Source organism: Aspergillus ibericus (assembly GCF_003184845.1).
Source record: "Aspergillus ibericus CBS 121593 unplaced genomic scaffold BO80scaffold_4, whole genome shotgun sequence".
NCBI lineage: Eukaryota > Fungi > Ascomycota > Eurotiomycetes > Eurotiales > Aspergillaceae > Aspergillus > Aspergillus ibericus.
The window spans coordinates 294448-322136 of NW_020292102.1; the positions used below are offsets into that span (position 1 = coordinate 294448).

General features: G+C 53.9%; 7 protein-coding genes across 7 annotated transcripts; 3 read left to right on the plus strand and 4 right to left on the minus strand.

The window, feature by feature from the left end:
• Window positions 1-48: 48 nt before the first annotated feature.
• BO80DRAFT_373231 (uncharacterized protein) lies at window positions 49-5253 on the minus strand. The gene is made up of 3 exons (XM_025716556.1): window positions 714-5253; window positions 476-664; window positions 49-424 (listed from the first exon to the last, which is right to left on the minus strand). The coding sequence occupies exons 1-3, from the start codon at window positions 4974-4976 to the stop codon at window positions 269-271; spliced, it is 4608 nt and encodes a 1535-aa protein (XP_025579283.1). The 5' UTR covers window positions 4977-5253; the 3' UTR covers window positions 49-268.
• Window positions 5254-5716: 463 nt separating this feature from the next.
• BO80DRAFT_451897 (uncharacterized protein) lies at window positions 5717-6256 on the plus strand (the record flags this gene model as incomplete). Its single annotated transcript, XM_025721913.1, has 2 exons — window positions 5717-5733; window positions 5800-6256. 2 exons carry the CDS (start codon window positions 5717-5719, stop codon window positions 6254-6256), a joined length of 474 nt encoding a protein of 157 aa, XP_025579284.1.
• A 1104-nt stretch (window positions 6257-7360) lies between these two features.
• BO80DRAFT_480924 (chitin synthase export chaperone) lies at window positions 7361-9035 on the minus strand (the record flags this gene model as incomplete). The annotated part of the gene is made up of 7 exons (XM_025723369.1): window positions 8604-9035; window positions 8492-8527; window positions 8310-8406; window positions 8169-8256; window positions 8022-8115; window positions 7636-7969; window positions 7361-7578 (listed from the first exon to the last, which is right to left on the minus strand). Exons 1-7 carry the CDS (start codon window positions 8631-8633, stop codon window positions 7361-7363), a joined length of 897 nt encoding a protein of 298 aa, XP_025579285.1. The 5' UTR covers window positions 8634-9035.
• Window positions 9036-10505: 1470 nt separating this feature from the next.
• BO80DRAFT_451899 (uncharacterized protein) lies at window positions 10506-14522 on the minus strand (the record flags this gene model as incomplete). The annotated part of the gene is made up of 9 exons (XM_025721914.1): window positions 10506-10660; window positions 10724-10835; window positions 10912-11163; window positions 11233-11384; window positions 11485-11568; window positions 12588-12809; window positions 12871-13202; window positions 13257-14291; window positions 14485-14522. 9 exons carry the CDS (start codon window positions 14520-14522, stop codon window positions 10506-10508), a joined length of 2382 nt encoding a protein of 793 aa, XP_025579286.1.
• A 740-nt stretch (window positions 14523-15262) lies between these two features.
• On the plus strand, window positions 15263-18273 carry BO80DRAFT_373245 (RING-type E3 ubiquitin transferase MAG2). Its single transcript, XM_025716557.1, has 2 exons — window positions 15263-15778; window positions 16083-18273. Exons 1-2 carry the CDS (start codon window positions 15509-15511, stop codon window positions 18042-18044), a joined length of 2232 nt encoding a protein of 743 aa, XP_025579287.1. The 5' UTR covers window positions 15263-15508; the 3' UTR covers window positions 18045-18273.
• A 392-nt stretch (window positions 18274-18665) lies between these two features.
• Window positions 18666-22372, plus strand: BO80DRAFT_421608 (mRNA-binding ubiquitin-specific protease UBP3). Its single transcript, XM_025718643.1, has 5 exons — window positions 18666-19567; window positions 19626-20369; window positions 20428-20534; window positions 20640-20802; window positions 20868-22372. The coding sequence occupies exons 1-5, from the start codon at window positions 19061-19063 to the stop codon at window positions 21930-21932; spliced, it is 2586 nt and encodes an 861-aa protein (XP_025579288.1). The 5' UTR covers window positions 18666-19060; the 3' UTR covers window positions 21933-22372.
• A 1398-nt stretch (window positions 22373-23770) lies between these two features.
• BO80DRAFT_421609 (putative Na/H antiporter) lies at window positions 23771-26439 on the minus strand. The gene is made up of 5 exons (XM_025718644.1): window positions 25825-26439; window positions 25066-25739; window positions 24932-25014; window positions 24474-24882; window positions 23771-24420 (listed from the first exon to the last, which is right to left on the minus strand). Exons 1-5 carry the CDS (start codon window positions 25940-25942, stop codon window positions 24034-24036), a joined length of 1671 nt encoding a protein of 556 aa, XP_025579289.1. The 5' UTR covers window positions 25943-26439; the 3' UTR covers window positions 23771-24033.
• Window positions 26440-27689: the final 1250 nt, after the last annotated feature.

A 27689-nucleotide genomic window follows, 5' to 3' on the forward strand; every position in this document is an offset into this window, starting at 1 on the left:
GGCTGGATAAGGGTGAGGGTGATGTGAAGTAGAGAAAAATCTAGTCCGGTCTACAGAGTACAATACATAGCAACGGCGGATCATCTACATGCTGACCGCATCACTCGTCATATTAGGCTATTAACAATCCTCGACAGGCTCCAGATAAACCAAGCAGGTACCCCGCGTTCCCATATGCAAGTGGTGCTTCCATCATACATATCCCCGTGTTTTCTCATCCCAAGCATTATTCATTAAACCAGTACGTGGATCTTGCGCAAATCAACTTTTATCCCCTGAGCAGCCGGGCACGGCGCGACAGAGGTGCAATCTTGCGGGTGATGGGATCGTGGGGCGACGTCTCGGCAACAGACATGTACAAAGCCTCCAAGCGGGAAATGAGGATTTCCATGATTCTGGGCACAAGCTCGCGGATATCCGGATCCTAATGACTGGTCAGTATATCATCCTTCATAATCACATGCGTACCCCATACCATCGGGTTAACCGTCTGCAAGACCACTTCCAACCAGGTCAAACGCTCCATGACGTGGGTCTGCAACGACGATGTCACAGCAACACCAACCGACAGGCCCACAATGGGCGAAAGGCTGGTCAGATAAGAGGGGTTCATGCGGACGAAAAGGTTGTCGAATAGATCGGCCTGCTGAGAGGATTGCAACCACTGAATCCCTGTTAGCAATGTCTAGAAAAGCAGCTGGAAACAAACGCACCCTGACGGAACCCTCTTCGTACCGCCCCTGGCTGATCAATTGAGTAATCTCCTCCATCTCGGCTTGCTCGGGAGTTTTAGAAACGGGAGGCGCAGACACGACGGGCTGCTCCGCCTGTTCAACCTCCGGCTTAGGCTTGGTTGCTAAGGTACGGTTGAGCTTGGCGACCTCGCCCTGCAGCTCGGTCTGTGCCACCGCCATGGACGCAACAGTCTCGGAGAGTTCACGCACGAGGGAGGTGAGTTGGTCGATCTTGTTGGCATCATTCTGGCGCTGCAACTCATACTGCCTTGCCTGAGCCTGCATCTGCTTCTCCATAGCACTGGTGACCTTCTCTGCCGTCTGCGCAGCAACGTTCCGGAAAGCAGGGGTAATGGTGTTGTGAACAGCCTTGGAAATCTCACTCTCCACCTGAGTCGCCAGCTTCTGGCCAACGGCATCCGACAGGACTCTCATCAGCTCGGGCTGCTGCACGGCACGACTCACGGCCTCGGGCAGGGCCTGCCGCAGTTCACGGGGCACAACACCTCCCATCTGCTGGGCAACAACGGCATTGAGCTGCTTACCGACAGCGGCGGACGTGACCTCGGTCAAAGCAGGCACCACGTCAGTCTGGATGCTGCTCGACACAATACGGGCCAGGTTCTTCTCCACATTGTCAGACAGGGTGCTGGAGACCAGGCGCAGAACCTGATCCTGCTTGGCCGCCGAGGCCGCATCCCAGTTGCGACGCTCTTCATCGAAGCGGAGATACAAGCCTTCGAGTTCACGACCAAGACTCTTGTTGAACTCCGAGGACACACCGGTCTGCAGGGCTTCCAGATGCTGATTGATGATAGCGGCCGAATCCCCTGTCGCTGCGGGGGCGGAAGTCAAGATGGGTGCCGGCACAACGGGTGCCTTCTGTGCATCACCGCTGAACTGTTCGCCGCTAACAGGGGTCTGAACGGTAGCAGCAGAGTCACCGGTGAGTGCCTCGTTCGCGGCCGCGGGCTCCTTGCCCTTGACCGAGGGTTCAGCCGGGATGGGCGCCGACGCAACGCTCTTCTTTTTCTTCTTCTTTTCAGATTTATCGGATGCGTTGACAGTAGCGACAGGCTCGGCCTGCTCCTGACCTGGCTTCTTGATGGTCACCAGCTTGGTAGGTGACTGAGTACGCAAAGTGCTGGGACCGGCGGCGGCGGCTGCCTCCGTGTTCAACTCCGGAACCTTCTTTGCGATCTCCTTGGCAGCGGGCTTGGTGGGCGTAGGGACCGAATCGCCGTTAACCGATGGCTCGTCCGCCACATACGTGGGGAAGGTCTGAAGCTCGGCAATGTCAATGAGCCCCTCCTCCAGCGCATTCACGGGCCGGATGATCTTATTGTCGGCGGTCCAGCCCAAGTCTTCCTTCTTGATATTGAGACATGTCACTCCGCGCGAGTGCATCACGTAGAGTTCGAACAGACCACTCTCTTCGCCAGCGCTCTTGGTGACTGGAAGAAGGTCCAAGCTGCGCAGCTGGCCCTTCGAAGCAAAGGAGATCTCACGAATACCGCTCATGCAAGCAGTGGACTCCGGCTTGGGCAAGGTGCTATCCTTCTCGCCCGAACGCTTGATGAAGGAAGCCTGCGACATGGCTTGTAAGTTGTATCTGGGGGCAGACAGGTGGACGAAGTAGATGGAGTTGCGCGTGGGATGTCCCACGACGATGATGCCCGACGCAGGGTGGTAGGCGACACTGCAGATGGCATCCGACTCGTTCTCATGGGGGAACTTGAGCTCCTGCACAGCCTTGCCCAGCCCAATATCCCAGAGCTGCAGGGTGTGGTTCTGCTTCAGTCCCACCAACACGTAACGCAGTGCCATCGACTTCACATACGGCCGCAGCTTGTCGATGAACAGCACCGAGGTGGGCCACGACTTCTCAGCGGGCGAACCAGTCACAAAAGTATTCAGGGGAACGCGGACCTCAGCCGGGCCAGGGCCCGAGGTAAAGAAAGCCGGGTTGCTAACCGCCTCGCGGATATCCCAGAAGCGAAGTCGGCCGGTCTTGTCAAGAGAGGCAATGACCGTATCATCATCGCTGAACATGAAGTCCTTGCCGGCCTTGCCGGTCGAAATTTTCAGAGCACGCTCCTTGAAGAACTTCTCGCTGTTGACAATGCGGGCGGGGCCCGATACACCGTAACTCGGGTTCATAGCAGCCTGAGGAGAGACCACGTAGATGTTCTTGCCACGGCCGATGGCGAAGAAACCAGGGTGACGAGAGCTCCGTTTGGCCCGCGTTTTCAGCTGGCCACCCGAAGTGTTCTCGTCCGAAGCAGGGAAGGGAGGGAAAATGAGACTCTCACTCTCGAGGGCGTCCAATTCAAAGAGATCCTTATCCGCGCGCGAGATCAAGACCCAGTAGACGGCACCGCTCACGCCAATGCCCAGTAGCGCCTGCTCCTCAGTGCTGCGGCCGGTTGCCGCCTGAGAGGTGCAGACAGCGACGTTGAAGATTCGGTCGCGAACGGCACGGAACGCCTGCTTGTCACTTCCATCGTCCTGACGAATGATGCGCATGCCTCCGTTCTTGGCCAAAGCGTAGACAATGTAGTCCGAAGTAGCGGACGTCAACGAGCGGTCCAGCTGATCGAAGTCCTTCTTCAGTCTAGCGATGTCCATGATACCATCATCTCGGAGAGTTGCCAGTTTCCCGGTGTGGGCCTTGACAATAATGGAGATAAAGGGCTTCAAGGGGAAGTTGTGCACGGAGACAACACGCTCCTCCTCCTTCTCGGCACTGTCCTCGGCACTCTCCCAGCTATCGGCCAGCGCATCACCGCTAGTACTGTTAGAAGTCTCCTTCGCAGCAGCGGGCGTAGCGGCGGCTTCAACATCCTCTTTCTCCACATTGCTGGCAGCAGCGTCAGTCTCCTCCTTTGCTTCCGCGGCAGTCTCCCGCAGGTTGGAAGCAATAGAAGAGATCACAGCTTGGGTGCTGTCTTCTTGAGCTGTCGCGACCCGGGCTACCTTCTCCTCCACAGACTTGGAAGCAGCACTATCCACTTCACGGCTAATTTCCTCCACGAGCTTGTCGACCACCTGAGTAACAGCTTCTCTCTGCTCTTCGGCCAGGATGGGCGACGTGGCGCGTTCCCCCTCGGGGGTCTCCACCGGGTCCGGCGCCGGCGCATTCTCATTCTTCGTAACAATGCTGACCCTCTTGCTTTTCATGATCTCCACGGCCGGACTCTCGCTCCGAGACTTGGGTTGAGGGGTCCGGTTCCGAGGGGAGGCGGCGGCCAGCTGATCAAACGGGTTGACGTAGGTGAACATCGACTCCTTTCCGGAAGCGGACTTGTCCAGTCTCCCAGACACAACTTCTTCCGGACGGGTCAGAGGCTCCTGGACAACCTGATCAGACGGCGTCAGAATACTGCTCAACTCAACCTCAGGCACAGGGGACTTCACGGGCGAAACAACAGAGGGAGACTGAGAAACAGGTCTCACCGGTCCCTCTGAGACGTCCTGAGCGGGCTTGGGGCGGTTCAGCAGACGAAGCAACATCTCCTGGGTATTCTCTGCGGTCGGAGCAGCAGACGAAGAGCTCTCTGCGACGCCAGACCCAGCACCCACAGACCCAAGCTGACCCGGGTGAGTACCAGTCGGTCTCACAGGTGGTGCAGTGGATTGACCCTGTCCACCAAAGAGGGACGCCACCAGGTCGGACGCGGAGATGTTTCTCGCGTGAGCCTTGGACGCCTCCTCGGGGGCAGCTGCACGCGCCTGGGGGTATCTTGGCTGATCCATGCCCGCCGCCGCCGGCTGCTGCTGGGCAGGAGCGGTCGGGGGCTGGTTGAACTTCAGAAGGTTCAAGAGGTTGACGGCACGGTCGGGGTTTTGAGCCAACGGCTGATGGTGCGGCTGCTGAGGATACATGTCCGCGCGAGGCGTAGAAGCATTCGGGCTAAGAATATCCGATCCATGGTGAGGCGGAGTATTGACGGGTGAAGGGCTATGAATGTTCGACGAGACGGAAGGGTGACGGTAGCCGTGTTGGTGGACATGATGGTGTTGTTGATGTTGTTGTTGCTGCTGCTGCTGAAGATGAGGGTGAGGGTAGCTCTGGCCGTGGCCCTCATAGGGTGGCTGGAACTGCTGCTGCTGGCGGTAACCAGGCTGGTACTGGCCGGGGTGCTGCTGCGGCATAGGAGCCTCATGAGCAGGGGTGCCCGATGGCGAGGGGCGCGGCCTGATGCTCGCCAGCAGGGCCTGAAGATCATTGGGGGTGGACATTTCTGTCACTCGCCGTGCAAAAAGGCGACCTCCAAACGAAATCCAAGCTCCAAAGTGGGTGCAGAGCTCTCTTTCGAGAGCCAACAAGAGACGAAGGAAAGAGAGCGCGAGAGAAAGGACACGAAATCTCGTGAAACACGAAAGGAATGCAAGCAGAACCGCAAGAATACCAAAAGACGAAGGACGGACTATAGTACAGGAACGAAGGGGGGGGAAGGGGAGAAAAGGGAAGAAAGGGAAAAGGAAAGGGAAGAGAAGAGAGAAAGCTCAGCGAGAGCGACTCGAAGCGAGAAGCGGAAGAAATGGACGGCGGCGGAGGTGCCCTTTTGTGGCTGCTTGCCTTGTGGCTGATGCCGTCCTCGCTGACCGTATCCGTACCGTAACTATCGCGTATCGCGTATCGCGTATCGAAGCAATGACGATGAAACTCCCGCAGCCAAAGCAGAGTCCGTCATCCCATCAACTTCAACTTCAACTTCCACGCCAGAAGATTCCTCCAAGAAATACTCACCCCCCATCGCCATGGATGATCGCTCCTGATCAATTTCCTTTCCCGCGATCCACCCTCCTCATCACTACCACCTCTGTCACTCACTACCCTCCTCTCACCGAGCGCCAGAATTCACCGGGTCCCTTCCCTGTCTCTCGCCACCAAATTCACCGTCACCACCCAGCAACAATCTAACGAGCAATCTACATCATCACCTCCAACATCATCGCCAAGCCCACCACCGCCCATTATGTTCTGTCTCCGGAGGTAAGCATCTTAATCCCATCCCCTCCATCACCATAACCATCACCGTACTCACACTCCCACCCGCAGTTGGCTTCCCCTCCTCTTCATCCCAACCAACGCCTCCCCCCTCTTCATCATCTCCTTCGTCACCCTAACCTACATCCTGCACCGGCCCTGCATCTACTGCTCCGCTCTACTCCTCATCCTCTTCATCTCCTCCTGCCACTGGTCCGACAAATGCTTCTTCGATCTCCGCGGTGACTGGTTCTCCCCGCGCTACTCCACCACCACCGTCAACGAAACCACCCTCGCCAGCTACGTCTTCGAGACCGTCAACACCACCACCAAGGCCCTCGCCGGCGCCGTCCTCGATGAAGCCCAACGTCGTCTGAACAGCAGCAGCATCAACGCCTCTCTCTCCGCCCCGTCTCTTGCCCCCGGCGCGCAAGACGAATGGACCGGAATTGGTCTGGAATGGTTGAGAAGTCTCCTCGGTCGGAGAGAATGGACTCTGCCCTGTGTGGATGTTAAGGTTCGGTTGTAAATGGTATTGGATTGGGGTTTCTTCGGTCTTTCACATATCCGGGGGTTTGGTTTCTTTTTTTTTATTATATATTTTATTATATCGCGTATTCCGGATGGATATGCCCTCGGGAAATGAGTGGAATATATATTTTTATCTATTGAGCTGTGTTGCTTCTGTTGAAGTCGGCTGCTTCTTTTTCTGCCCTCCTTTTTTTCATTCTGTCGAAAAACAATGCATATGAAGGCGCATATGCCATCCCATCTCATTCTGTCTTTCTCTTCTCATCTCTTCTCATCTCATCTCATATCTTGTCCGTTCCATTTGGCTGAGATAACCTATAGAATCGGTGGTGGAGGGGCCGAACTTGGCGACTGCTTACATACATGTATCATGCATATGATCAACTCTTCTCGGAGAATGGGCCTTGGAGCTGTCTGGGAAAGAAAATCTCCGCCTGCGGGGTAGGAGGTGAAATTATTTTGATGTACATATTTCCGTGTTAGTTGACATTGTGTTTTAATATCAATGTTCCGTTTATTGGTATTGAGTGTTTGGGCTGTGGATTTGGATTGTAGTCCGGTCAAGGTTAGATAGTAGTAGCTGAGAATCTTGACAGCTGGAATGATTTGTAAAGTGGGAAGATGGCTATCGTCTATTGACCAGAGTGCAATGTTAGAGAAACAAGTGCGCGGTGATATAACGGCATTTCCCATGCCGTGATCAAACCACACCGCGTATCATTCAGGACCAAATCGAACATCAATCGTACTAATTACAATGCAAATAGGTATCTAGCTGGAAAAGACGGCCAATGGCACCGGCGGCCTCACATGCTCGGCTTCAGGCCAGCGTATCACAGAGCCCGCCATAGATAGAAGTCATAGTTGAAACATAAAACCACACCGCGTCGCATCAAGAACATCGTAAAACGTTAAGGTATCGCAAAAGATGGCGAGAACATAGCCCGTCGTAAACTCCGTGGACGCGTCGAGCATGCGAAAGAGGGCGGGTATCACAGCACCGGTGTGCAAGGATCGTAGAGAAGAGATATAAACAATTCGGATGGAAGGCGAGGGGAGGGGAGTGCGAATAGGCACAGGCAGCGCTTTACGATCAGCTGGCCTAACGGTATCCACCGCCAGGTGCCATCGGCATGGGCCAGTCGTCTTCGGTGATGCTGCTCCAAAACGTCCAAACCGTAGTAACTGCCAAAAGGGTGAAGAGGGTCTCGAATAAGGCGCCGTTGATCTTGTGATGGGACGCCGTGCAGAGGTGAACGCTAATCACATATTCGAAGATCTGTCCGATGGCGAACAACAGGGCGGCAGCGGTCAAGTAAACTATAGACAGGTCAGAATAGATAACCGGTTAAGATTAGGAAGCGTATGCAAACATACTCATGGGCCGAAGTTCACCCAAAATCCGAATCACCAGGACAGCCTCCAATACGTAAAACGCCACCAGGCAAACGAGAGGAAAGAGCTGATACAGCACATAGAGGGCGATATTGCGATACTTTTCTGCCGCCGTGGTTGCGAACTCGCCCGTCCAGTCGAAGGCCGTGTCCAAAGCAATATAACCCGTACCAATGAAGAGAACCAGGGCGGAGGCAATGATCAGACCAATTGACGCTGGGGTGCCGTCGTCCAGCAATTGGTAGCCCACCAGGGCATTGAGGAACAGGATCCAACACGTTGCAGTGATCGCAGCCACATGTACAGCCGAGAAGCCCTACGCATGCGTGTTAGACTCGGCAATGATTGTGATGAGTCGCATGACCAACCTTGCGGACTGCTGGGTCCAAAGGGAAGCCGCCCACGGAGAAGATCTCGCAGATTTCGATGACGATGAATCCGAGCAGGAATATTTGCATTTCCCTATCCCAGTCAGCCCCCACTTTCTTTCCTATCTCCATTCCTTCGTCGCGTACCTTCGGCCGACTGCTGCGCGTTTGCGATCCGATCTTAACAGCAGGAAAAGCGATACTATGATGGAGATAAACGCCAAGATGATAGAGCCTGCATGGATTAGTCTGATGGAGTCCACCGCAGGCGTGAATGGCGTAGCATACCCAGATTACTGAGGTAGCGGCCATGGCTGAGCTCGATACCGTGAAGCGCGCATCCATTAAACGCTTCATTGGGGGGCTGGTTGTTGGACACGAAGAGCTATAGTAAACTGAGGGTCAGCGATATGGCGACATCAATTGAGCATTAATAGCGCACAACAGAATGAGAGGGGGGGGGGACGTACGTTGCAGACCGGCAGCGTGGAATCCCGACAAAAGTCCTACACATGCAGATCATCCACGGTCAGTTTCATCCATCCCGAGGTACACCAGGTGGTAGATCAATGGTCAACCCACGTTGAAATTGCCAAACTGCGTCGAACCCATGGCTACAGAGGATCGAAGCGCGACACCATGCAAGAGGAATGACGGAGGGGAGGCGCGGTGAGACGATGATGAGAGTGGTAGTGGCAGTGGTGACGGTGACGGTGAATAATTCGATCGATTTCGTCGGACCCACGTCGGTCAGGATGGCTCCGCTGCAGATCGGGAAGAGTAGAAAGTGGAAACAGACGACCAGATTATGATTAGGGTGATTACTGTGTAAGATTATCTCCAACGGGATAGATTTGCACGCGGGGAAACAGGACAAGGAATGGAGTCAATCAGGGAGCCGCTCTGCAAACGGAAAGGAAGAGGAAAAGCTGGAGAAGAAAGGCAGCGAGACTCTTGGGGGGGGGGGGGCTGAGAGAGGCCCGGTTCACAATCGGCCCTGCAGCCAGACGGTTAAAAGAAAGCGGAAGAAGATAGCGCGGGTTGGAGAGGGAGAGAGAGAGAGAGAGAGACAAAGACTAAGGCCAGCCAAGGACGGGAAAGGAAGGGTAATTATCAGAAAATTAAGAATGTCAGATCAGCGAGAGACGAGCTGTCAGAGTGAGAATCTCAAACACCGGCACAGCACAATGGGGCTGTAGGGCCGGGATGAGAAACAGTCAGCTGCAAAGCCGGTATTTCAGATGATTAATGAAGTCGGACGGATGGGAGGAGGAGGAGAAAAGGGAGAAGACGAACGGGGGGCCCGATGGAGGGATTGGGATTATGAACCACCAGGCTGGCCGGGGATGAAGGCAAAAGCCGTCGGGGAAGAGAGGGGAAATGATGGCAGTCGTAACAACTACCAACTAACAACACGCGATGCTGCGCTGGAAAGATGGGCTTTAGTTTAGCGTCCAAGGGAGAGATGGTTCAGCCCACGCTGATAGGTGGACGCCTGCCCACTTTTCCAGGCCTTGTTCCGCCAAACCCTGCAGCTGGACCGCAGCCGATCCAGGAACCAGACACGCTGCTGGCTGGCCGGGAATGACTTCATGCGGCTGGCAGATGCACTGAAGAGACATGAAATATTTTAGTAGTCTTCCGCAGTACTATCTACGAGACCCAACTCCTCTCCTCGATCCCCTGCCAATCCTCCACGGTCTACTATCGGAGATGTTGGTGGAAAAGGTCTCCTGGCGGTCCCGTGGATGTGTGCCTGGTCGCCATCCACGGCTCATTCCACTGGGCCTTCCCCGGTTTCTATTCTGGGTCGGGTTCCGATCCAGTGGCATACTTACTCCGTACATCTCACATCGTCCCGGACGGGTGGCTAAGAATAGCCTTGACAGGCAACATTCTTGAAGCTTGATAGATCTTGCATGAGATTCCGAATGCGAACACCCGGTTCGATCTTCCGCCATCCTTCTAGTCGAATGCAATCGCCATGTCTCACCGCCATCCCTGACCGAGGGTCCCTCGCCCCCCAGCCACTCGGTCGTTGCCCATGGATCGGAGCCTATCATTCTGCATCCTACATACTCCGGGCATTTCACAGCCACTCTGCTCACTAGGCATTCATCAATCCCTCGAAAGGGTCTTCAGCCAGGACCTGTCTCTCATCTGTCCCGCTCACCCTTGCGTCACTGGCTATATACCAAGTGTTATGCCTTACCTGCAGTAATATATCGAGGAGGTCGGCCTCTGCCATCGCACCAATCAGACCGACAATACTGAAGATCCAAAGGGAGGAAAGTCCGCAACTACATGCCCTCAGTAAGTTCTTTTAAGATATCAAATAAGGCCAGTATGCAAGATCTCATTCGGCTATGCCAGCCAGCATGGTTGACAGTCGCAGTCGTCACACCGATTGCCCGATATGTCGTTGCCTATTGATACCTACTACGGTAATATGTAGATACTTACGCAGATCGCATCTCGCCACCTCTAGCACACGTCTTCAATCTTCAACTCCTTTCCATCGTGCTCGCCCAGGTCCAGCTTCAGCGTCCGTCCGAACAACTCGAGCAGCATCTCAAAGCACGCCTTGGTAATGGCAGGGTCATACCGTCCCTTGCTGAGCTCATCACGAATGAAGGCATCTAGTGATCCAACCCTTGTCAGCACATCCCATGGAAAAACGTAAACCGAAAGTCAAAACCTACGCTGCGCCCAAGCCACCTCGTAAAAGCTAAACAGAACTCCCTTGTCATGTAGGGTCTTGCGGATCACATCCCTTCCCTCAGGCGGAACATGCGTGTCATTCTTTCCGAAAATCTGCGCCATGATCCCCGTCAGCATCCACGCCACTCTTTCTCTCACACACACGGGACGGGGAAGGGTGGCCTCTCACCATGAGCAATTCGCCCTTGATATCGCCCGCCCGAGCCAAACTATCATCATTCTTCCCCCGCCCCAGCGTCTTACTGTGAATATCAGTGGCAAAGTAGCACACCGCCGCTTTGACCCGGCTATCCAATGCGCACCGATACGCAAGATGTCCACCCAGGCACATACCCGTCGCGCCCACCCGCCCATTGCACGTGGGCAGTGACAGGAGATAGTCCACACACAACGAGGCATCCTCATCGTACGCCGCGATTTTCTATTCCCATCAACATTAACATGATCCCCCATCATCTCCCACCAACTGCTCCATCATGGTAAATCTCACCTTACTAATCTTCCACTCATTTCCCTTATCCGTATCCTCAGCATTATACTTCAATGCCTCCGGCCCCGTAAACTCATGATAACTCGACGGAGCCGCACAGATATATCCCTGTCCGGCGATTTGTCTCGCAAACCGCTCAACAGGTCCAGTCACTATACACCATCAATCATCCATCCATTTCCATCCCCTCTCTTCACAATCCCATACCCCCAGAATAATCACTCTGGGATTCCCCCTGAGAAAGATACATACCCTGATAAATCTCACTAAACACCACCACACCCGGGAACCTTGCCTTCGGGTATCCTGGAATAGTCGGGTGGAAGACATAAATACCTGGGATCACGTCAGCGTTGCTCGTATCAATCAATTATTATATCTCATCTCATCCATTGCGTAGCCAATAATTTCATGAACGACCAAATAAGTGTATAGATGAAGCAAGACATCCGCGTCTAGCCGGGACAACTCTCAGGAGTAGTAGCAGTGATACATACGCATAGTTCCGCTGCCGTCCGCCTGGGTGGGCACATCGTGGTACGATTCCTGGATCAACATGGTGGTAGTGGTGGCTGAGGATCGGGAGATGGGGTCTATTGGCTAGGGAAGGTGGATGATGACTTTGGAGGCACTAGAAGCTCCGGATAAGCGATTGATCGGCAATTGAGGGCTGTGGGAGCTGGGATCATACCGAGTCTGCTGGCGGGGTTGTAGGGTGATCAAAGCAATCCAGATGCGATAAGCTTCCCGAAATGGAGGGGTAAGGTCATGTGATTTCCTATGGGGTGGGTGGGCATCAAGGTCTACAGGGTACCAGGGCAGGAGAATAGCGGAATGACATATTCTTCAAGTTTGCTTGCGCTTTTGTTCAATGGGGGTGTACAGGTCAGACATCAATTAGAATACAAGAAATAGCCGGGGCTATGTCTATCATCGAAAATACATAAAAACATGATAGAAATAAAGAAGAGAATAAACCGAAAAACCAAGAAATAAGAATGACAATCTAATAATATACATGGAATGTTATATCTTGAAAAGAAGAAGAATGCAACAAGCGAGGAAGTCGGATCCTCATGCAGGACTGTATCAAAGACATGATGCAAAGACTCGGACATACCCAACTGACTGGACGGCAGCGAGGGGCCCGAGTAGATGGACAAGATTACAACGACATATGATAAATCTGACAGAACCAAAGAAGTTTTGAAAGGCAGGAGTCCTGCCAGCAGCCCAAGCTGGGCAGCGAACAGCCTTGAGTATACACAAGGAATGGCTTGGTGGATAAAGCCGCTCAGAACACGTACTATCATCCATGTTAGCGGCTGATCTACAGTCCATTTTCAACCCTTCACTTACCGGAATGAACAGGTAAGGGACCTGTCTCTCGTATTCCCTCCATGCCTCGCCGTACTTGTTCCGGCAACGCTCAATGTCGCGCATCGCGCGGTGCGTGATCATGCAGGCGAAGAAGACGGGATAGAACCAGGGGAATGGGCTGCTGAACCCGGTGATGAGTCCCCAGTTCAGGGCGAAGTACAAATCACAGGTATAGTGGATCTTGCGTGCTTTGCCATCTGCAGTGTGTCGAGTCAGTCAGCTAAAACCGGGGTATATAGAAGCGTGGGCAGCACTTACACCAACCGTCGACCAAGATCTTGGACCCATCCTCGGCCGTGATGGTCTTGGGATTCTTGAGCGTCTGCCAAGGCAGCTGAGGGAATGTGCTGCGGAACACCATGGTTCCGCGCTCTTGCTGGCGGTAACGGTTTTTCTGGCTGTTGGTCGTGTCCCACACCCAGTATACGAAGAGATAGGCGACATAAAGGAACGAGAGGAAGTACCGGTTCCAGTGGTATGTAGCCGGATCGTGATTGGCCAGGTAGATGGTGCAGTGGCAGTAGCTCAGGGGCACTCCCGCAAGGTTCCAGAAAATGAGCATGAAACCCCATTTCTCGTAGTACATATCCCTAGAGGTTTATCAGATCATAAATATTTCTCGCAATCCCCAGACAGTAACTTACCACGTGGAGACAATGCACTCTTCGCCCTTGGAGCAGGCGTTCGCGTACAAAAAGTGGGCCAGCAGCAGGAAGCCGACTTCCCCAGAGACATAGCCGTAAACCTCATACTGTCTGGCCGCTGCACCTAGGGTAACGAAGAGCAGGATGTACCAAGGAAGGCGGACCTCGAAGAACATCTTGAAGTCCAGAATCCCAAACATTCTGGGGTTGAGCTCCGCGCCCATGAAGAAATCGTACACATGGTGGCCAGTCATGCGATGCTGCGCCCCGCGTGCCAATGCGGAGAAGTAAGCCGCGAAAGCAACAAGGAACCCAGAGAGGATGGCGACGCTCATCAGAGGGCCAAACTCATCAATGATCGTGTATAGCTTGAAGACACCAGTAGCATGAAGGACAAGGGCCAACACGATGGTGGTGTAGAAGGACCAAACACCAGAGCAGTAGTATGGCAGTTGCTTCCCTCCCAAATGGGGCAGAGGACGGCCCATGACGGTGATACCCGGAAGGCACAGGTAGCAAATACCCTCAAAGATGAAGAAAACCCAATAGATAGTCCAGGCCTTGAGTGAGGGGAAAGCGCCCTCATATGCCAGATGCCCCAAATGCGCGAAGAATTCAGACATGCTTTGTCCTTCCGCGGGACGAGGGAACTTGCCATCGTAGTAGGTGGCGCCAATCCACATGTAGTACATCAGCAGCGGAAATCCAATCATCATGGATGCCACACCCAGAGAACCTCCGAATTCAAAGTGGCCGCTGTAGTCGATCTTGGGATCCTTGCCCTCTTCCCATCCATCCACAATCCGGGGCTTCTTGTTGACGGAATCGTCGGCGTGTCCATTGGTCGCAAATGGCTTCGACTCCTCGTCCAACGGTTCAGTCTTGACCTTGACCGACGGGCGTCTCCGCGATGTGGAGTTTGATTGTGCCTGAGTATCAGCAACTGTGTTAGAAGGATCCTCTGACAGTGCGCGGCTGCTACTGCGAGTTACTCGACGGCCAGGTGTCTCGACGAAGCCGGGCCGCTCCATTTTCCTAGCAATTGATCGACTTGTGAGTTGACAGGGACCACAACAAGCAGAACAAGAGGTCGCATAAAAAGCGCAATTTGCGATGGGATCAAAGGAAATAGATCACGATTGGGGTTCCTCACTGGGTCCCGGGTTCATCGTGTCCTCTCTCTGTGCCCCCATGGACCTTCACTCCCTTGCGCAAGCAAATGACTTACTTTGGGGTTTTCCCCGTCTGGGATCGAGTCACGGTCATTGTATGTTGACCGTACGAGGCCTTAGGCCAAGCAATTGAGATATGTGATGAATTGCGGTGAGGAAGGGACGCAACTGATGCGAGGAGACAGTGAGAGAGAGAAGGAGGGAATGGTTTGGGCGGTCGCAGGAAGACCAACAACAACATCAGTTGGGGGATGCACTAAAAGGGAGTGGGTTCATTACCCGCTGCGGCAGGATCATCGACCCTGGAGTTCATCCGCGCAACCACCAGTCGCTGCAGATGGCCTGGTGCTTGGCTTGCCTATCAACGCTGAACAGGTACGTGCCCAGTGGTGAGGCACAGGCACTCCGTGCTCCATATTCCATATAGATAGACAGATTGGCCTATATGATGGGTCATGTTCTGCGAACACCCCAATGCTACCTGGACACCAGTATTGTCCCAACCAGGAAGGCGGAACTGAGTTGACATAGTTTACCTTCCGCCTTCCCGTACGGGTTCATTGTCAACTTGGACACGGCCCTAGCAGGGTTGGTGTGCTAAATAAGCAGAGGCATGGATGACGGGTGTGGCCAATGCAAGTGCACGGGCGTATGGCTATATCAGTCCACAATATATGCCCTACTCTCCAGTGCAGAGAACATGAAATGGAATTTGCTTGGGGTGTAGGGCGGATGCGAAATGGTCGTACGGCACGTGCCTGAGGCTCTGGTCGGCCGCCAAGGCATGACATACTCGCCCCTCCCTCGATAATCTCTCTCCTCCGCTCTGCCTCTTTTCTTTTCTCGATAGGGGAGGCTTCAGGGTTCTGGTGCTTCTCCTCCCCTAGTGCTGCCCTCGAGGGTTATCTGGCCCTTTTCTCGTACGCGTTTAGTCTTTTTTGATCCAATTCCAATCCTCAACTCCGTCAGTTGGAGGCTGTACCTGCATCTCGAGTCACCTCCGCATTACCAGTAACTGCTTTTCTGCCCCCGCCATAGGAAGGTACTTTCACGCCTTCACCTGGAAAAGCAGAAAGAATAATGTCGGGAAATCCTAGTCAGGTTCCTACCACTTCTATGAAAGCGGTGAATATTCCGAGCCAGCCAGTCTCTGCGACTTTCACTTCCTCTTCATTTGATAGCGGCTCTCCGCGTTCTCAGCGGCGCCCGGGAGGTTCTGGCAGTTTTGGAGCCGGGTTAACATCTCAGGCTAGAAACTCGGGCTCTCCTAGGAACAACCAGGCTCTCAAGAGTCAGCACAGACGACAGAGGCGTCCCCGATTGTTAGATGATGATGATTATAGCGAATCGGTATGTATTAGGACCAGGAATCGGCTCCAGCTGCACCGCGCTCGCCCGAGCCACTTTATACTCCTTTACTACCCGCCCCAATATCAGCCCTGGCCAAGGCTCTTCGTAACGCCTTACGTGTGGCACTTCGGGAGCCGCATGAGATGCTCTGGAAGGCCTACGCGCGAGAGGCTTACATAAGATGCTTTAGGAGGTATGGGAGGGTGGCAGGAGTGAAACCGGTGTGGCTGTAGCCCCTCTCCAGGACTATCTCCATGACTTCTGTTACTCTGGGATGGACGAACTAACCAACCTGTCCTCTCAGGCCATCATGAGATCTACAACCAGTCGCAAGGGACAGACGTCCATCACCCATCTAATGAACTTCTCTCTACCGCCTCGTCCTCAGTACAATCCTCCACCCCGCAATAATCGCCGCTATACATCTTGGGGTCCAGGCTCGGGCTATCATGCAATGGATAAATCCCGCTACGTTCATGCGAACTATCGCTTTATCGTGGCACCCAACCGCAACTACCATGCACAAGCGGCCAATGCTGATGTCCACCTAGATTGGGATTCGGTTCTTCAGGTCTTGGTATCGGCTCAAACGCAGTCCGCTAGTTGCCCCATATGTTTGTCCACTCCGGTAGCGCCACGAATGGCTCGCTGTGGTCATATCTTCTGTCTTTCTTGTCTGATCCGCTACATGCATTCGACCGATGAAGAGAATCCGGTACCGGAGAAAAAACCGCGGTGGAAGAAGTGCCCGATCTGTTGGGATTCCATCTACGTCTCCGAGACGCGACCTGTGCGATGGTTTCGTGGTCAGGAGGGCGATCTCCCGTTTGAGGGAGGCGATGTAGTCCTAAGGCTAGTAAAAAGAGAACCCGGGAGCACTCTAGCGTTGCCTCGGGATGGGGCCGAGGACATAGCGCCAGAGGAGGATGTTCCGTGGTATCATGCTGCAGAAGTAGCTGACTACGCGCGCATAATGAAAGGGGGCGAGGACTATATGAAAGCCCAGTACGACATCGAGATCGAAGAGCTTCGCAGGCAGGAGCTTGAAGATGAACTTCTATTCGGAGATGATACCACTTGGACTCAGAAGGCGGTCGCTGCGATTCGCGACGCCAAAACTAAGATCGAAGGTATTGGGAATCCGCCGGACATTACGCGACAGCCAGTCCAGACCAAAAAGCCAAAGGAGCCCATCGCATTACAGTCCCCGCCAGAGGGAGTTGCTGCCATTTATGAATCGCAGCATGCAACCAAGTCAGGTCAAAGTTCGTCTGCGGAGTCCATCCCCGCGTCAGATACTGGCCCTGGTTCAGCCTCGACACCGGGTACATCGAATGGCCTGGATCGTACAACCGAGGCCTTGGGCCAGGTTGACTTGAATTCGACTTCTGGGTCTAAGAAGAAACAGAGAGATCCTGGGCACGGCCGAAACAACGTGCCCTCAACGCGGGGCCCTCATACATCTGACCATTCATTCTTTTTTTATCAAGCCCTGCCTCAGTTCTATCTTTCGCCCTTAGACATCCGCATCTTAAAGGCTGCATTTGGTGACTATTCATCATTTCCTGCCACCATTCTTCCGAGGGTCGAACGCATCTCGACCGGTCATATCGTTGACGAGGAGCTGCGCAAAAGAGTGAAATATCTCAGCCATCTTCCGCAAGGTTGCGAGGTGAATTTCCTCGAGTGTGACTGGAGGGATGTTGTCGTCCCGGAGGTCCTGGAGACTTTCAAGTCGGAAACTGAAAGAAGACGGAAACGTAATAAGGAGAAAGAGGCGCGGGAAGAGAAGGATCGGATCCGGGCTGAGAAGAAAGAAGACGAAGAGCGTTGGGCAGCAGCGCGCCGGAAGAGGCCCAGTATTGACACCATCAATGACCCTCCCTTCTCCGACCGCGATTTCCAGCCGTTGGCGGGCGCCACTGGCGAGCCACCTGGTTTGGATATAGAGTCTTCATCTGCATCTCCTCCTCAGCCGTCCCATTTTGGCGCTCTGGCATCCACCTCTACGAGTCCCCCTGGATCACGGACCGTGTGGGGAACAACCGCCGTGCCGGCTCTTTCGGCTCCGTCGGGCTCACAACCAGGCCCTGCTGATGGCTGGCTTCAAGGCTGGGAGGAGGAGCTGTGGGCCCAGCAAGAGAGAGAACTGATGGCTCAAAGTGCTGCCGAGGCGAGCAACCCCACTCCTTCTGCTTCTGGCGGGAAAAAGAAAAAGAACAAGAAAATCACGCTCATGGCGACCAATATCCAGCGAGGCGCTTAGCCAGGCGCAGACGCATTAACTGCTTTGCTTTTGGCAAGCATTATCTGACGCGCTCCGGGTCTTTCGTCTTCTTTTCAACCATACTTACGAGCATTATGTTATAATCATTTCAGGGAGGTGCTTGCAGATACACTTTGAAAGGAGCATGGGTAAGGAGTCGAAGTGTTCTACGAAATCTGATGGCCATATATGTGTACGAATTATTATTACTAGAAACTGACGGAGATTCATATAGATTGGTTTTCTTTCGCGCACGGCCCGGCGTAATTCAATCGTACAGGTCATATTGTAGATGAAGGCCCTTGGACTGGTTTGTTCCTTCTAATGAGGAATTCCGAGCGTCAGCAGAATTTGTTGCCTCTTCTGTAGCTCTGTATAGCTCTGTAGAGATCTATCCCTTGGTGATGTTTGGACTAAGCAGGATATACTGCATGTTTACCCCCATCGGCAGAGGCTCTGGGGTGGGTTGTTGAGGGACGCCTGGGCCAGGGATCTGCCGCAGCGGAGCCTCAGGCACGTGCCGGCCACCAAAAAAACATCATCTCCATCTCAGCTCCAGCAATCCACCCACTTCCCCCGGTTGTGCTGTCCCGGCCCTGTACCCCCCGTCGTCACCACCTCCCTTTGCCTCTCTTGTGGCCATTTTCCTCCTTTTTCGGCCCTTCCCATTCCCCCTCATATCTTGACCCCGCGTTCTGCACCAGGTTCGTACCACCTCTCACCCAACCAGCTCTTCCCCGATCTTCTGCGCAACCTCCCAACCTATGTCGTACACCACGCTGATCCTTTGAGCCCACCCCAGGACGAATTCACGCCAAGCTTCGCCCTACAGTTCTTGATCCTAGCTTCCAGTGTCCCGCCCGGGGCGTTAGAATGGCTGCTTAGACGGGTGCACGCCCCCATACCGGATTCTTCCTCTTCTGACCTCGTATGGCTCCCATTGAGGCAACGCGTGGCTAAATAGTCAAGGCGACTTTCCCGACTGCCTGGACATGATGAACCATCATATGCCCGCAATGCCCCATGGGCAGCCACCCATGCCGACTCCTCGACGACAGCAAGATGTTCCTTACACTACAGGCCCTCCCAATATGCGATCCCCTCCTGCCTACATGGGGTACCACCCCCATATGAACGGCCATCCTCCTCCGGCCGCATACTCGCCGCAGCAATACCCCCATTGGTACCCGCCTTATCCTCCGATGCAGCAGCTCCCTCCACGCCCTTACCAACACCCTTACGGAGGTCCGATGTTTGTGTCTGGCTATGCTCCCTCCCAGCCTATAATGGCGCCGGCCCATATTCCTCCCCCGTCTCTTCCTATGCAGCCGAGGACCTCCCCTCCTCTACAAACCACCATGTCTCCTCCAGTCGGACTTCCACCCATGCCGATCACGACTCAGGCGCAGTCCCCCGCCTCTATTCCCGTGCATCCCATACCGAGCCCTGCTGTGTCTTCATCCCCCGGTCCGGCCCCTGTAAAGGTTGCTCCGGCGCCGCCCAAGGAGCCTTTTCGCCCACCGGTAAGACTTGTTGATTGCCATGCGTTCGGTTCCCTTCCTTTCTAACAGAAATCCTCAGTTGCCTTGGCTATCCGTTGCCGACTGCCCTTTCCCTGCTCGAGTCCCAGGCAGACGTCGGAGAAGCCGCCTCCTCCATTCTTCGTCTGTTGCCGTCGAGCTCCCTGCCAAGGAGTCCCAGCGAAATGACAAGTCTGAGACACAAAGTGAAACCAAAGGCCTAGAGCAGGAACAGACATCCTCGGAGCCCCAAACCCCGACCTTGTCTGCGGCGCCATCAGTCGCAAATTCGACCCAACCCACGACCCCCTCTTCTGTTGCTCCGAACATCTCTGTGCGTCCTCAGTCACAGTCCAAAGGGTCCAAGCCTGCTGTTCCGGTAGTCCCTGTCGTTCCAGTCGTCCCTGCTCCCAGTACTCCTCGTCAGGCAACCAAGGATGATTCGGGTCGCTCACCCGAAACGCCTAAATCGGCGAGTGTGAGCGGCGCGGCTCAGGAGAACACAAATGAAGATTCACAGGAGCCGTCTCAGGCCAAGGCCGAGGAACCTTCGAAGCAGGCCTCGCCTGCGCCTGCAGCACCCAAGTCGTGGGCAGATTTGGTCCGGTCAAAGGCGTTGGCTAAAGGGGCGAATGCTCCCAATGCATCCCCGACCGTGTCCAATGGTGTAATCAAGCCTAAAAATGAGACTCTTGCAGACGTGTTGACGAGTCTGGGGGAGGATGTCTCGCAGTACAGCGACAAGGTTGCATTCCTCGAGCCCAGAGGACTTGTGAATACGGGCAATATGTGCTACATGAATTCTGTATGTCCTTCTCTGTGCTGAGCGTGGACCATCACCCACTAATTGCTTTGTGCTGCAGGTGCTCCAAATTCTCGTTTCTTGCGCTCCTTTCTACCAATTCTTGGATCACATTGGACGGAGGGCGTCCCACAGCTTTCACAGCGACTTTCCGATGATTGATGCTATGTGAGTACTATTCCGCTTCGTTCGTTCGCTCGCTCTGTCCTCTGTTTCTTCATTGTCTTCCAGCGTTTCTTCTGTTACTCGGCACTTGAGCTGACATCCCCACAGGATCATGTTCATGAGAGAATTCCGCATCATCGATGCTGCACATACCGAGGAACAGCTGAGGCTGAGGTTGAAACCCAATGAGCTCGAAGAGTACGGCGAATCTTTCATTCCAGAGTTTGTATATGAGGTGATTCGGCAATTGCCGCGCTTCCGGGACATGCGGGTAAGTTCCTAAACCCTGATTGTGAGAAACGTGCGGGCTAATGCGTACATGCTCTTTGAATAAAGAGAGGTCATCAGCAAGATGCTCAAGAGTTCCTAGGCTTCCTCCTGGAAGAAATGCACGAAGAGTGCAGCCGCGCCGCAAAGGATGCCCCTGCAGCCTCGGCTTCTTCGAACCCCGAGGCGGATCCCGCGAACGATGAGTCTGGCGATGGTTGGCTGGAGGTTGGTCACAAGCAAAAGGCGGCTGTCACGCGTTCATCTGGACATATTGCTTTGGAGTCGCCCATCACGAAGATCTTCGGTGGCCAGATCCGGTCGGAGTTCAGGGTGCCTGGCAACAAGACTTCCGTGACGTTGGAGCCTTACCAGCCCCTGCAGCTTGACATTGGATCCCCCGAGATCAACAACATCATTGACGCTCTCAAGGGTCTTACCAAGCCGGAAAGCATCCAGGGAGACTTCAACTCTTCCCGTGGCCCTAATGTCACCGCTACCAAGCAGATCTTCATCGAAAACATGCCGCCGGTTCTCATCCTTCACCTGAAACGGTTCCAGTATGATAGTGTCACCAGAGGCACTCAGAAGATCTGGAAGAAGGTCGGATACCCACTCGATCTGGAGATCCCCCGCGAGGTCTTCCCGCCTAATAAGCGCAATATCATGATGGCACAAGGTGGCCTGCCCCAGTACCGGCTTGTCGGTGTCATCTACCATCATGGAAAGAACGCCAGCGGTGGCCACTACACTGTAGATGTTCGTCGTCAAGATGGACGCGAGTGGATTCGTCTCGATGACACCGTGATCCGTCGGGTTCGGAGTGAGGATGTCGCACACGCCGGGGGTGAAGAAGATCCCAAGGTCCTCGCGGCAGCGCTCGAGCAGCACAAACGCGACGGTCCCAACGTCAACATCTATGACCATATTGACCAGGATGACTATGAACAGTCGGATAACGAGAGAGGCTGGAGCCAAGTGAATGGCACCAGCGGTCATTCCAGCAAGAAATCCACCTCAGGCGCAGCCTCGGCCCCGTCTGGCACTCCCTCCGGCGTCCGAACCCCCCTCGGACGCTACGGAACCCGGGACAACAAGGTGGCATACTTGTTGTTTTACCAACGTATCGCCTGATCTGGCGTGTTCTGGGGAGGTTCGGTATCCGGAGCCGATTGGTGAACCACGGAGAAAACAAAGGGAAAACCACACGCGCGAATTGTTTCTTCCAATGTTTCGGCCCTGTTCTCTACAGGGCAGAGGTCCGCACCTGCCGCCACTGTCTGATGGTCGGCTCAATGTGTTTCGGTGCCTCATTAAACACGTATCAACCGAGTCAGCCGACTCAAGGTTCGTCTTTCGATTGCGCATACAACATGGCGTCGATTCTGACGATCAACCACGGGGCTGTGTTTTCAGCGACAGTTGATGATTGCTGCTGCGAAGTGCCAACGAATCTGCAGAGAATTGTTGGGTCCTTTTCTCTGACTATTCGGGCAACCTTCGCAGCCGCAGTCAACCTGTTTCATTTGCTTGCTGTTTAGTTTGCGCTGAATGGCGGGCATCCTCCAAAGCATTGTGTATTTTCTTTCTCGATTCCAGTTCCTTCCCCCGTTCCTTTCCGTGTTCTTGATGACATCTTCCCTGTAGCTTATCCATCCATCTCGCTTATGATCTGGTGTGTTCGCGGTGCAGTATCTGGTGAGATGTCGCTCTGATATATACCCCTAGTTTCCTCGCATAGCCCTTTGGTTTGCCTCGCTGATGCAGATGGGTGTTTTTGATGTGGCGTGGACGGGTTTATAACGACTGCATGAATTTCCTTATCCCCATAGACGTGTCTATCCAGAAAAGAGGGCTGTGGTATTGGTGGGCGGCTGGCGTGCATGCGTGTTTGTTCGAGTGAGTTGGGAGGTGGGGAGTTTTGAGTTGCATTGCTCGCTCCCGGTGGCATTTTGGGCTGCAGTCTTTTCTCGATCCCTTTTTCTCTACACCGACACACTCTCCAACCTTCTTTTAGTCTCACTTTACTCTTCTTCCCTCTTTCTCTCTCTCTTTCATATTAATGACGAGATACGGCGATATGCAACTCAAGGGAGGTCATAAAAAGGGCATGGGTTAGGGATAGGGAGGGTTCATCATTATTTTATCATCTCTTCATGAAAAGCGTGTTTAGGAAAATATTCAACCTTTATATTCAGATTCCTTTTTCGTTACGAAAGTAGACTTCTCTGTGAGTGAATGATGTTTTATAAGGTAAGTGTCATGGGGCGAGAAAGGGGAAATCATTGGTTACACGGTAGATCTGTCCATACCCTTACACCTATCTAGATGGACAAGCTCTCTAAAGTTCTAGGATAGCTTAGGTTCGATGAAGCTTGTCACCTACTAATTAATATTTTATTTACCTACCAATCCCAACCCAACGCCTACAAAACGACACCCCTTTCTCCTTATTACTCTATATGATTCAAGGTAGGTAAGAGAATGGTACATACGACCACAGGGTGTGGAGACCAGGGCTTCCCGTCCGCTCAGCCGTACTTAAGCCACACGCCGGGAGGTTAGTAGTTGGGTGGGTGACCACCAGCGAATCCCTTCTGTTGTATGTTACTTTTCTTTTTCTTCGTTTTGGTTGGTTTTTGGAGATGTGATGATGTGATGGATGGTAGAGAGTGCTTGCTGCGTGTACTTTTAAGTGGAGTAGGCTGTGGTGAGGTGGGTTAGGAGTCTTGGAACTTAGTCTGGAAGTTGAGAGTCATGTGTTTTCCGAATAGGTAGGCGGGGATGAAGAATGGGATGTTTGTTTTCTTTCTTTCTTCGAGAATAACATTGTAAGCGGGATGGATAGATGGATGGATTGACACTTCTACCTTGATCATGACTTGAATTTACCTTTCAGTGGCATGGTGGCATCGTCCTAAGGTACATTGCCCACAGATGCATCTAATCTACGGAGTCCTTCGTTGGTAAGTCCTGGTTTTATCTTTTGATCTATCAGGTCAGAAACTCAATGGTCTAGATCTAGATAACGAAGTCACAAGCATGATCTGGATAATGGATCCTGAAATACCCCGCATAGATAGTAGCACTCCCCTTCTCCCAACCTCTCTCTACATCATTGTTGTATAGCTTCCTCGTTCTTCTTTGTCTGCATCTCCCACCTCACCGTCATTGTAACAAACTAGGTCGACACCAGAAGAAAGCCCAGTCAACAGTTCTAATTCCAAATCGCTGGCTACGCCTGAGTCGGAACTGGCGGCGTCGGACTGTCGCTCTCCGGTCCGGTTTCTTCATCCTCCTCCCGGACAATTAGAGTAACTGGTCGTGCCGGTTCCTCTGCATGCCCGGTTCCAATTTGCTCCTGCGAGGATGCGGTCCGGATGACGGTGCGACCAATCTGGAAGACGGTGGGCTCAGGCGGATCGCGTGCATTATTGCCCCGTTTCCGATTCCGGTTGGTCGTGGGCGTCGAGCTGCGCGTGGCTGTACTGTGCGTGTGGTGGACGTTTGCTATCGGGACGGCGTCATGCTCCACCATCGTGCTGGTGCTGAGTGCATGCGAGATCGTTCGTGGGAGATGGTATCCGGCTTTGACCAGGGGGATGGAAAGTCCGTGAACGACCTGGGTGAGGGTTAGAAAGCGCTGGCGTTAATTGTGTTGGTGGGTTGACCTACGATGCTGCAAATGACCAAGAACCAAACGATGACGTCGACAGCCTCGGACACCTTCTGGGCATCCTCGCGAACCTCGCCGTTAACGGTAATCTCGTGTAGGAACTCGCGGGTCACCGACAGGTAGAAGATCGCGCCGACGCCGATGGGTCCAAAGAACCCAACAAACGCGGCCTGGTAGATATGGTCGATTTGGTGAATGCACTTGTGCATTGCAAAGATGACGGGCATGCGCCGAACGAGCAGGATCAGGATTCCCAAGAAGATTAAGCGGTAGAGGGGGATCACGTCGTTGTTCAGGAACGATGACCATGGGCACACAGCCCCGAACCACATGAACACCGCCAAATTCAGCAACATATCGATGGTGGGTTGCAAGGAATCATCCATGGTCTCCAGACGAAACCAGTCACTGGTTGTGTCAGCGTCCAGTCCAAGGTCAGCGGATGCTAGATTCTTACTCTTGCGTGAAAACGTTGCCGGCAACGAAGCAGGCTAGGAGATCATCTGTCCCGATCAGCCCACACGTGCCGACGATGAAGAGCTGGTTTCGACATTAGCGGAGAGGAACGATGGAGCGAGAGATGAAACCCACAGCAAGAGCAATAGCAAAGACTAGGAAGCTTTCCCGGTCAACATAATGCTTCTCCTCTGCCCAGTGCAGCAGCTCCCGGGATAGCCATCCGACAGCGATCCCGTAGACGACACTCAGGATCACTACATAGACCCACGTTTCGTAGAACCACAAGCCCATGGCCTTTCCAGCACCTCCGCTGTATCCCTCGCCGCCCATTCCGATGTACTTGAGGAGATACAGGCCAAAGAAGAGGAAGGGATAGCCGAGGCCGTCATTGGCGCCTGACTCGGCGACAATTATGCGCTGCAGAGGACGGGGGACGTTCTTGTCCGCGAATTTCCCCTTTACGATTGAATTGGATAGCACCGGGTCGGTAGGAGTAATGCAAGCGCCCACTATGAGGGCATGCAGAAACGGGAAGTTTGGCACCATGGCCCAAATGACTAGGCTGCTACACATCCACATGGCAGCCATCCCCGGGCCCAGGAGGAGTGACAGACTCTTCCATTCTATCTGCAGGTAGCGTTTAGGGAGCTGCACCCCGGCCAGGACCAACTGGACTCCGAGCACAAGGCGGGTGAAATACAGGGTGATCTCTTCTAGGTTTTGCTCGGAACCAAGCGCATACTCTTGGGGTCTGATGAAATTGGCTGCATGGGGAGAGAAGACCACCCCCGCCAGTAAGGAGATCACTGTACCACGTCAGTCCCATACTGTCGGTTCGGAGAAGCCCTATAGGGAGAGGAATGAGGCAGCGCTGGGAGAAGGTGGACGAACGTGCTTCAGATAGATAAAACCTCTCCTTGAAGAGGTAGGACACCAATCCGAAGACGGAGATGAAACCTCCCAACGTCGCACAGACGATGTTGAAGTTGATCAACGACAGGGTCGGCATCTTGGTCCTGTACTCCACGAGGCACCCCCCGTTAAATGTTCACTCTTGCCGTGTCTTTGATCCTCGACAAGGACGCTTTGGAAGCCTCAATTTCTATATCTCAGCTGAAGCGGGGCAACCCGGCTATCGGTGGAGAAATCAACTACTTCTGAAGTGGCAAGCACGTGTTATTCAATCATAAGCATATGAATGTCCCTGATCGCAAGCTTGTCTGTCATCGGAAGAACTCAGGATCTCCCAGCAGCTGGATCTGAAATGCAGGAAGAGCCCGACTTCGAGCCCGATAAGTCACGGGGAGAAGGCGATACGAGACACGGGAAGGCGATCAGCGGCGGGCACACCCCGGGGCGACCAATAGCTTCGAGCAATGATGAAGTCAAGAGGAGCGAGCGACGTTGCGCCGGAGGGAATGGATGTGAACTGGTGCAGGTAAACAGGTGGGCGGGGAAGAGGAAGAACCGCGATCGATGCCAGGCAAAAACCGGTCCGGGGTTTGTGGGCCATCCCGCATCGGGAACAGCCCGCAACGGCCATCTACGCAGGATTTACACAGCATCTACACCGTCCAGGAGACTCGGCACAGGTCACATCTTCTACAGGTAGCCCACAGCAGGGACAAACCAGTCTGTCATTTCTAGGTGGGCATCTTTCCCACCCCCCGGAAACACGTCATATCCATCCAGCAAGGCCAACAACAGGCTACCAGCATCATGACAAAGGAAAACCAGGACATCCTGACCCTCATCGATCCGGGTCCAGAAGAACGTGGCTCAGAAGTCATCGTCCTCATCGTCGAATGCCTCATCGGGAAGGTCCTTGACGGCTGCTAAGGCGGCCGCCTTCTCCGAAACACCTCGTCGTGCGCCACTGACCGCCAGACGATCGGCGGCCTCGTTTCCGGGGTCGGAGCTGTGTCCTTTGACCCATTCAAACAAGGTCTTCACCTTCAGCTCATTGCGTTCCTCGATCTTGGAAACCACCGACTCGACCAAGTCCTTGTTGTCCACCGGCTTGTGGTCCACCGTCTGCCACTTGTTGCGCCGCCACTTGATAAACCACACCGTCACACAGTTGATGGCATATTGACTGTCCGTAAAGATGGTTACGTCCCGATGGCGGGGAGCAATGTCAAGCGCCCGGAGGATTGCCGTCAGCTCGGCGCGCTGGTTGGTCTGGCGACTTCCTTTGAGTGGCTCGGAAACATTCCTGCTGGGAAGACTGGCGTCAGTAAAGAGGCGCTTACAAAGTCGTCCAGCCGCATGGCAGGAGAGCGACATCACGAAGATCAAGGAAGACAAACCTTGAGTCGTCCGGCCCAAAGTAAACCCCAACACCGGCCGAGGCAACGGCCCGGCCATTTTTCAGAGCACTACCGTCCGTGTATATGCGCAGCATTCCTGGCGGCCCGGTCGATTTCATCTTGGTTGCTGTCTTCTGGTCCTGGGATTTGTAGACCACTTTGCCCGTTTTAGGATCCAAGAGGACATTGGGGTCGAACCCATCCTCCGCTCCGGTCGGCAGAGGGCCCTCGCCCGCCTCAAAGGGAACCCCTTGTGCATCCGCAGGAACACCGCTCATCAGGCCTGGTGCGCCGGGAAGTTTGGGCAATCCAGGTGTCGTTCCGAACGTAGCGCCAGATTCCCGACCCCCCTTTGCAAATTCCTCTGCCTCCTCCCGCGTCGAGAACTTTTTATACCGCGGCTTGGGAAATCCTTTGATCTGCTCCTGAGCTTTGGCCCAGTCAGTA